The 9,984-nt window shown below is 49.4% G+C and overlaps 1 protein-coding gene across 1 annotated transcript; it reads left to right on the top strand.

Moving 5' to 3' along the window:
* Positions 1-899: 899 nt before the first annotated feature.
* VPS72 (vacuolar protein sorting 72 homolog) lies at positions 900-6,463 on the top strand. Its single transcript, XM_033135833.1, has 6 exons — positions 900-1,081; positions 2,020-2,172; positions 2,992-3,103; positions 4,099-4,281; positions 4,400-4,544; positions 5,933-6,463. The coding sequence occupies exons 1-6, from the start codon at positions 938-940 to the stop codon at positions 6,321-6,323; spliced, it is 1,128 nt and encodes a 375-aa protein (XP_032991724.1). The 5' UTR covers positions 900-937; the 3' UTR covers positions 6,324-6,463.
* The last annotated feature ends 3,521 nt before the right edge of the window (positions 6,464-9,984 follow it).

Consider the following 9,984-nt stretch of genomic DNA (forward strand, 5'->3'; position numbering starts at 1 on the left):
CAGTTTTTCAGTGGAATGGAACCTCCATTCAAAGAGGCAGTCAACCTCTGGATATCAGTTGTGGGTGGAGGGAGAGGACAAACTGCAGGATTTCTGTTTTGCCAGTGTTGGTGGTGGGTTAGCCTTCATTCAGCAGAGCAGCACTGGAATTCTTGGAAGAGTCCACCAGCAGATACTAGCCACCAGAGGTAGATGAAACTTTAAATTTTTCATTAAATTTGTTGTTAAATTCGTTACAATTTTTGAAGAGCAATAAAAATTAATGGGTAAAAAAGAGGTAGATGAAACTTCCAAATGCACAGGTAGTGCACGTCTGAGTGGTGCTGCTTGCACCGTCTCTGTCTGCTTTTGGAGACAGAATGCTGAATGGAAGTGGCCTTTAGTCAACCAAGCAAGTACTGTATTATTCATACCAAGAACAAACTTAGTTGGTCTCTGAGGTGCTACTGGGTTTTTTATTATTCTTGCTACTCTCCTCGCTATTATTTACACAGCACCATCTACGTACTTACCACTTTGCAAAGGGCAGGGGATTAAGCAAATACATGAAAAATAGGCCTATTGGAGCATGATTGCTAAATGAATTTCCAGTTTCTGCAAGGGTATTAATAAAGGAAGGCTGTCTTCTGAACACCCAGCTTGCAGATCCTCCCCGGAAGCGTCTTGTTGGAAACACGATCCTCTAGGCTTGTTTCTCACCCATCGACTTTCTCGGCGTTTGATTCCCCCATTCCCTTCACAATCTCTGCGCCGACGCTCAACTAATCGTGTCTACCCACCATCGGCGTCCGTTCGGTCGGCGCTCGATGACTCATCCCTCCCGTCATTCAAGCGGAGGCCGCCCGGAGACGTTGCTAATAGCCCCGCAACGCAGGGCGCGTGGTCGCGAGCCGACGGCATCGATCGCAACTTCGCTCTCCCCGGAGAAAGACTAAAAATGGCGGCGGCGGCGGCGTCCGCTTCGATGGGCCTGGCTGGAGGCCGAGCGCCGCGGCGGACGGCAGGGAACCGGCTCTCGGGGCTGCTCGAAGCGGAGGAAGAGGACGAATTTTATAAGACGACATACGGGGGCTTCACGGAGGTAGGGGGCGGGACTTGGGTTGATGGGCAGCGGCAGGGGGCGGGGTAGGTCCAGGAGTGGGCGGGACCCCGAGCTCATGGCCGAGGCGGCGCTTGCTTGTGATTGGCTGGAAGGAAGGCGGGATGGGCGGGGCTACAGAGACATTGGTCCAGCTTAGTTTGTAATGTGTGCAATACATATAATATAAATATTAATTTCTGGAAGTTTTGAACCAAGAAGGTCCAACACTTTCTCTCCAAAGGAGGCTGCACTTGGGGAGCCCATAAGCAGTTCTACCCGCATCTTCTTTTCTGCAACAGGTTGCTTGGCGGTAGACTGCTCCTGGACAGGGTGGTTTCTTTTAGTGATGGTGGCTGAATCTTGGTAGAGAGAGGGAAGTATCTCATTTACATCCTACCTTCCTTCTGCCAGGAGCTTAAGGTAGCCTACTTAATTGTTCTCCCTCATTTAATTCCCACAACGACCCTGTGAGGTAGGCTAGGCAGTCACCCAGTCAGCTTCATGGCTTGAGTGGGGATTTGAACCCTGGTCACCTAGGTCCTAGTACGACACTTTAACCACACTGACTTTGGATGTCCTTTCCCATTTTCTCCTTTTTTATTCATCCTCTCTCCCAGAGAACTTAGGGGAATATATGTGATACCCCCACCCCACCCCCATTTTTAGCTTCAAAACCCCCCTGCAAGGTTTAGGCTGAGAAATCAGACTAAGCTCCATGCTGGCTGACTGGCTGCTGTTGTTGTTTTTGCAGAGATATTACTCAGAAGCCAGAGGGGTGGAGCAAAAATATACAAAGTGTTGCTCAAAGGCTAGAGGGGTGGGCAAAGATCTGCTGGGGTTGGCTTGGGGGACAGGGCATGGCAAACTGAGTCTCTTGCCATTGCTGTTCAGAAAGAGAGCTCTCCTCAGCCAACCATCTTCTCTCGGCTGCCCTGCAGGAATCTGGTGATGATGAGTACAAAGGCGACCAATCGGACAGTGACGACGAAGTAGATTCCGACTTTGATATTGACGAGGGAGATGAGCCCAGCAGCGATCAGGATGACAACGAGCCCAAGAGGAAGCGGAGGGTTGTCACCAAAGCCTACAAGGTATGTGTAACTGGAGTTGGGCAGAGCCGGGTGCACGGATGCCCTCCTGAAATGCCAAATCCATTAATGGGAGAGAGCAGGGCTGGTGGGAATGCTGAGCTCCAACTGCAGCAGTGTCTGAGCCGCTCTTGTGTCTCCACTGAGAGGCAAGCAAAGCGGAGCCAGGCATTTGCCCAGCTGCATTGAAGCTGCCCCCACTGCTGCAACGGAGACTGCTGGGAGTGCAGAAAAAGAAAGTGGTGAGGGAGGTGTTTGTGTGCAAGAGGCAATACTCCCGTCCCCTGCAGACCGTGGGATTATCCATGGGGTGTGTGTGTGTGTGTGGAGTTGGCAACCTTCTGCCTGGGGTTTGAGGAGAGTGGGCAGCACCTGCGAGGAGACCCTGTGGGAAGTCATTTTAAGAACTACCATTTAGCTTTTTAAGGACCTGAATTTGCTTTTCCTCTTCCCTCCCCCTCCCTTTTTTCCTTTTGTGTTCTGCTTTCTTAGACCATAAATCTAGAAGGGACTGTCTTGTTTTTGATTGATTGTGCATAAGTTGCTCTGGGAGCCTTTTGTTGGTTGAAGTGTTGGGGGTGGGGAATACTCTAAATAAATGCATCTTAAACTTGGTGTGTGTGTGTGTGTGTGTGTGTGTTTGAAGCCATTTTAGCAGGGGCCCATGACTGTAATTGTAGTTATTTTAGGTCTCCCCAAAGTAAAGAAAATGTAAGCTCTGACCTTTCATGCTTTTTTAAACACCTGGTGGCCTTTTGTTCTGCTGATGAATCACGTCTATAAACCGCCCTTCCTAATTTCTGTCCTCTGAATCCACCGTAGGAACCCATCAAGAGCCTGAGGCCCAAGAAGGCAGACGCACCTGTAAGCAGCTCCCAGAAAGTGAGAGAGGAAAGGCTGGCCCCAGCCGAGCTCCAGGATGACCTTGGAGACAGTAAGTGCCCATTTTGAGTGTGCATTAATTAAAAAGTCTCAGATTCTTTTTAAACCAGAGATGAGGAAGGCCATATCCTTTCATAGGCGACTTTCCAGGGGCTGCATGCCAGTGCTTGGCAGGGCCAGAAGAAGTGTGATAAGAGTAAAAAATGTGATGCTCAACCTTTGCATGGAAGGCCACATCACAGCTACACAAGTGATTTCTACGCACGCGCATACACACAAGAATGTAAGAGCAGCCTGGCATCTGGATCAGGCCAAAGGGGGCCATCTAGTCCAGCATCCTGTTCTCACAGAGGCCAACCAGATGCCCCAATGGGAAGCCCACAAGCAGCATCTGAGCCCAATAGCACTTTCCCCCCCTACAGTTTTAAGCAGCTCATCTTCAGAAACACCCCTGGCAGTGCAGGCAGAGCAGAGCCCTCATGGCTAGTAGCCACTGTTATAGCCATGAATTTGTCCAATCCTTTTCTGAAGCCCTCCCACGTTGGTGACCCTTGTTGCTTCCTGCGGGAGCGAGTTCTGTAGTTTTAACTGTGCACTGCCTGAATAAGTCCTTTTATCTGTCCTGAATCTTCCAGCTTCATTGGACCTCCACGAATTCTCGTGTTACGAGAGAGGCAGACAAACCTTTCTCCATATCCACTTCCACACCTTTCTTTCCATTCAGCCAAGTCGTTATCGCTGTTCAAAGGCATGTTGCCATTCTTGATTTTTTAAGTTATGGATCGCTTCCTATGAGGCATCCCTAAGTGATTTACAGTTGGCTTCCAGCCAGGCAGAAACACTCCAGAAGGGTGCGGATCAGGGCCTGTGAGTTGTTAGACCTAGGGAGAACTGGGGTGGCTTGGGGGGTGGAGGTGTGGCTTGTGGAGAGGCCCAAGGGCCAGTTAGAAAGGCCTGGAGGGCTGTGCTTGAAAGTCCCAATTTGAAATCCTCTGCTCTCCCCTCTTCTTGTTTCAAACTCCTTCCTCCTAACCCTTGCCTGCCCAGGCCGCAAACACATGCGCCAGTCGACGACCGAACACACGCGGCAGACCTTCCTACGCCTGCAGGAGCGCCAGGTGCAGTCGAAACGCAAAAAGGGGGCGGGCCCCAGCTACGACCGGCCCCTGACCCAGGAGGAGCTGCTGGAAGAGGCCAAGATCACAGAGGAGCTCAACCTGCGCTCTTTGGGTGAGTCAGGGTCCTGCGGTATAGCCAAGTTACTAGTCCACAAGAATTATCCAGGAGCGGGTGCGCCTTATGTCAAAAGTTTGGGGTTGTCAGGAGCTTGGCTTCCTTTCCTCTGCAGAGACGTACGAGCGCTTGGAAGCAGACAAGAAGAGGCAGGTGCAGAAGAAGAGAAAATGTGTGGGGCCCACCATCCGCTACTACTCAGGGACCATGCCCCTCGTGTCCGACCTCAGCTTCAAGGAAGAGAATGTGGACGTTGAGGGGTAAGGGTTTCCGGCTTGCCCCCGGGATGGAGCAAGCTGGATGTGTGAAGCAGTAGGCGCAAGTTCCTAGTCCTTAAGAAATTGGTCACGCGTGGCTTGCCTTTCCAGGCACATCTTGAATCTGGGAGCATTGTCGGCCTAAAGAAGAAAACGGGAGAGCTCACTTTGTCTCCTAGTTTACAGAAACTGTCTGGTCACCTGGTGGGGATTCCACTCACCAAAAGCGAGTAGGCAAGTGGTTATTCACAGCCTTGGGTTCAATTCCATATCCAGGCCAATTGTACAGCCAGTCCGTTAGAGACCTGCATTTCAGCAAGTCGCAAACTAAGAACACACTCTAAATTTTATGGCGGGTATGCATTGCTTAAACTAGCATACGGGCAGAGAGGCTCGTTTATTACTATTTTCAGTTGGGCCTCTACCCATTATCTACCTTCACCGCTGAAGCCTGGAATACTACTGTGCCTCTGAGCATGTGCAAATTTTCTTTTCCTTCTCGCTGGGCAACCACAACTGGTAGAATGGGAGATGATTCACTTGTCCTTCAGGCATTTAAGGGAAGGGCTCTAGCTCAGAATCGGAATGTCTGCTTTGCATTCAGAAGTTCCCGGGTCCAATCTCTGGCATCACCAGGTAGGGATGGAAAAGACTCTGCTCTGAGACCCCCTCCCCCCCTGAAGAGCTTCTGCCAGTCAGTGCAAACAATACTGTTCTAGGTGGACCAAGGGTCTGGTTAGGTATGAAACAGCTTCCTAGGTTCCTATTTAAAACCAGCCCTTCATTCAGAGCCCCGAGGACTAGAATCTACTACACTTTAAGTGGAAGGGCTATAGCTCAGTGGTAGAGCATCTGCTTTCCATGCAAAAGGTCCCAGGTTCGGTCCATGGCATCTCCAGTGCCCCTTGTCTGGACCGCTGGAGAGCTGCTGCCAGTCAGTGTGTAGACCATCCTGAGATAAATGGACTACTAGCCTGCCTCACTAGGACTTAGTTGAATACAACTCCATGTCCATTCACTTCAGTGGGGCTACTCTGAGCAGGACTAACAGGTGCCACGTAATACCCATTCCGCATTTGCAAGAACTTTTAGTGCGGCAGCACCTACACTTTGGAACTCCCTGCCTATTGACGTCAGGTAGGTGCCTTCACTGTGCTCTTTTTGGCACCTGCTAAAAACGTTTTTCTTCAGGCAAGCCTCGTCAGGCCTTTAGAAAGTTGGCGCCAGTTTGAATTTGTTTTTATCTTAAGTTTTCGTACATCTTAAATGTTTGTAGATCATTTTTTTTGTGAAGCTCTTCGAGGCTCTCCCCCCCCCCAAATATATATTCAGGTGGCATATAAATTTTGTGAAATTACAAATAACACTGGACCCTTTTCCGCCTGCTTCAGTTTGGACCAGGACATGCAGCCCCCACCGCTAGAGGCCCCACCAGCAACTTCCACCTTGGCCGCCAAATGTTCGCGGACCTTCGTCACTTTCAGCGACGACGAGACTTTCGAGCGCGTCTTCCCAAAGTCTCGGGCCCCCAAGCTGCCTGTGAAGGAGGTCTGCCCCGTCACCCACAAGGCTGCCATCTACCGCGACCCCATCACCGACATCCCCTACTCCAACATCCGGGCCTTCAAGATCATCCGCGAGGCCTACAAGAAGTACATCACAGCCCATGGCCTGCCCAACGCTGCCACGGCCGCCCTCGGGGCAGGGCCTCCCATGGCCGACTCCAGTGTCCGAGCCACCAGGCAGAAGATCATCATCAAGCAAAGCGTTCCGAATACGTAGGGCATGGGACCTTCCTTGCTGACTCCCCGTCCCGTTTCCACGAAACGGCTGTCCCTATTACTATAGCAAACACGACAAATAAATAGGCATGGCAGTAAGAACTGGCCTTCAAGGGAGAAACAGAACCGGGTTATAAGGTCATTGTAAGAGTTTCTCAAATGTTCCCTTCTGTTCAAAAACCGTTAGAACAAAGATAATCTCTGGTCATAATTCCTTTTCCAGTAATGTGGTCATTTTCAGAACGTCTGTCAGCAACAGACCATCTTATTTCTGGAGTTTGGCAAGCCAGATTTCCCCCGAGATTCACAAATCAGCTGCTTACCACCTGCAATTTCATTTGCACCACAACGGCCTCGTGTTAAAATGCCTGATTTGATTGCCTCTGTGTTTGCGATCCGTTCTTACCATACTGCCATCAGTAATATTCATATACAGCTTAAGATGCAAAATCCCTGAGTACAGGTAGTTTACGCAGTACGATAATTCAGAGAGAGAAAATGCATATACAGCATTTAAAACCAAAAATACAAAGAAATGCATCAGTAAAAAATGGAGAAGCCATCAATGAAATATTCCTTTAAATTTCAGTAAGACCCATCTTTTTAAGCGGGCATTTCTGTTTATATTAGTCTTTAGGAGGTGTTGAAAGATTGCCATTGTTTCTGCCTCAGGAACAGCACACAGAAGGGAGCTTGACCATTGGCCGGGTTGACTGGGACAGAGGCGAGTCCAAACAACAGCTGAAGCATCACAGGTTTCCCATCACAGGTTTAAAAGATAAACCCAGCAAAGGGATTTGGGCAAGGCTCTCAGAAAAGGCAACCAAGGCATTTTAATCAAAATGTCTCCTTTTAAAAAAAACAAAGCAAACCACCATCGCCCCACATTCTTGGCACAAAGGCTGATGCCAAACTTCTATTGACTGCTCACAGGTCGTAAAGCGCCCACTATTCCTAGCTGATTTGTTTTGGCTGCCTGTCCAAGACATCACCAAAGGGTGGGCATTGCGCATCCAGCAAGCCACGAAACAGGTCTGCGTCCCAGTGGGGTCACCTTTGAAAGAGTGCATTGCCACTGGTGTCAAGCCCCTGTTCTGCTTCACTGGGGAGTTCCCATTGGGAAACTTGTAAGCGCAGTCGATTGCAGCGGAGTTTGCTATCAGAGAGCCCTGCTTGCAGAGGAGGAGCAGCCTGCATTTCCTTTGGAGCCACATCCTCTGCTGTTGCATGAACTCGGGCGACTTGCTGGTCAAAGGGTGGACACTTACCAGACCAAATGAGGCCCATGCCTGCTGCGGGAGAGGGGGAGGTTTTGTGGAGGCCTTTCTACGAGGGCCAGAAGGTTGGCTTCCTTTGCAAATTGGGAGAGGGGGAGCTATTTTTGTTGGGTCGAAGAAAAATGCTTCCAAGTCTGACTGGATGGTCATACAAGAGGCTGAGCATCTGAGCAGGACACAGGCATGTGGGAGCATGGGTCTGCAGCCGGCGAACGAGAGCTGTTGGCGAGGCAAAGTCGTGCATTTTTTTTTATCAACTTACAAAAATACTATCATTTTTTAAAAAAGTTTCAACAGCCTGTAGAACATTTCTCTGAAAATAAACGGCTTTGATGTGACGTCTTCATCCTTGTGTGTTGCCTTTCTCAGTTTTAAGGTTGATGGTTCCCAAACTGCAACTCCCTGACCAGTTTGAACCCAGGTCTCGCTGGTCCTAGACTCGGTCCTATTACTCATGCTACTACGTCACACTAAAGCCTGGGATATTTCAGTCGGTAGAGCATGAGACTCTTAATCTCAGGGTTGTGGGTTCAAGCCCCATGTTGGGCAAAAAAGATTCCTGCATTGCAGGGGGTTGGACTAGATGACCCTCGTGGTCCCTTCCAATTCTATGAACTTCTGGAGGGGCACAGGTGTTCCCGTCCCCCCCACAATCCCTTAGTGGCTGCCTTCATCTGCTCTGCTTTGATTGTCCACCAGGGGGCGACACCATGCCAGGTACCACCAAGATTCCTGCCTGCTTGATCGTAGGCCAAAATCCAGCCTTTCATGCCTATCAGAGTGACCATTACCAGCCATGGGGAGCCCCTTCTCTCCCCAATACTCACAGAGGAGCTTCCAGAGGTATAAAAGCTATGGGTTAATTCGAGCCAGTGAAGGAGCCTTAAGGATGTGCAAGGAGCGTTCATTCCTCTGAATGTCAGCAGAGTGCTTTTTTTCTTGGTCACAGAACAGCTGTGCCTCGGTGGTCGAGCATTTGCTTGGCATGCAGAAGGTCCCGGGTCTGATCCCTAGCACATCTGGGTAGGGCTGAGAAAGGCTCTTGGTGCGAAATCCTGGAGAGCTGCTGCCACTCAGTGTAGGCAATACTGAGCTGGATGGACCTAAGTGTCTGGCTAGGTATGAAGAAGCTTCCCAGGCTTCTTATTTAAAAACAGTCCTTTATTCAGAACCATATGGACGATAGTTTTACTTTGCTTTTAGGGGAAGGGGTTTGGCTCAGTGGATAGAACATTTGCTCTGCATGCAGAAAGTCTCAGGTTCGGCCCATGACATCTCCAAGGAACGCTGGGGATATTCTTCACCAGAAGCCGTTGTGTAGAAGGTTCCTTTTGTGTGGTTCCTTTTGCACCCTCCCTTTCTGCGTCAGAAAGCAGAGAATTTGGGTCTTTTGCAGAGGCAAGACGCCCTTCCTGAGCTTCCTCTGACCAGTTCACTATTTCAGCAGGCTAAGCTTTTGTTTCTATTTGCACACAACCAATTGTCTATAAAGAAAACGAGAGAGAAGGGGTGAGGGAGGCAACTCTGAGGATCCTGGAAAGTGGAGGGCTGAATCTGTGAGGTAGCATGATAATTATTTTATTCCTTTCTGCACCACAAATTTCTCTAATTTTTTCTTAAATATCTGTAAACATCTCATAAAACATATCAATGTATCAAAGCGGTTTGCAGCAATAAAACCATACAATAAAAACCATTAAAAAAGTTAAAAAAACAAGCATCAATTAACAGTTGTGCAAGGATGTCTTCTTAATTACTTGCATAGAGAGAGCAGACTATAAAAGTTTCCAGGAGGTGTTTAAAAACGGGAAGGCGCCTGCTGAATCTCCAGTGGCGGAGAGTTCCACAGGGCTGGGCCCGATGGCACTAAAGTGTTTCTTCTTGTCAACTGAGCCTCATCTCATCAATGCCGCTTCTTCAGATGATCTCAGTGACCGAGTTGAGATATAAGAGTTCAGGCGGTCCCTGAGACCTAAGCACAGGGGTCAGCAAAGTTTTTCAGCAGGGGGCCGGTCCACTGTCCCTCAGACCTTGTGGGGGCCGGACTATATTTTGAAAAAAAGAAAAAGAATTCCTATGCCCCACAAATAACCCAGAGATGCATTTTAAATAAAAGGACACATTCTACTAATGTAAAAACACACTGATTCCCAGACTGTCCACGGGCCGGATTTAGAAGGCGATTGGGCCGGCTCTGGCCCCTGGGCCTTAGGTTGCCTACCCATGCCTAAGCAGTTCGGGGCTTCAAAAATTAATATGAGGACCTTGAACGCAGCCGGGTAGTAGCTAGCAGCTGTTGCAGATGTTTTAACAGTGGTGCCACATGCTGTCAGCCAGATTTCCCCATCACGAGTCTGGGCTCCACATTCTGACCCGGCTGGTGCT

The sequence above is a fragment of the Lacerta agilis genome, chromosome 17, assembly GCF_009819535.1.
Source record: "Lacerta agilis isolate rLacAgi1 chromosome 17, rLacAgi1.pri, whole genome shotgun sequence".
NCBI classification, from domain to species: Eukaryota; Metazoa; Chordata; class Lepidosauria; order Squamata; family Lacertidae; genus Lacerta; species Lacerta agilis.

Excerpts from the sequence above, each read along its gene's own strand:
- VPS72 (XM_033135833.1), top strand. The coding sequence starts at position 938 with ATGGCGGCGGCGGCGGCGTCCGCTTCGATGGGCCTGGCTGGAGGCCGA. Across the intron at positions 3,104-4,098 it reads CCAGGATGACCTTGGAGACA|GCCGCAAACACATGCGCCAG; the intron begins GTAAGTGCCCAT and ends TTGCCTGCCCAG. Across the intron at positions 4,545-5,932 it reads GAGAATGTGGACGTTGAGGG|TTTGGACCAGGACATGCAGC; the intron begins GTAAGGGTTTCC and ends CGCCTGCTTCAG.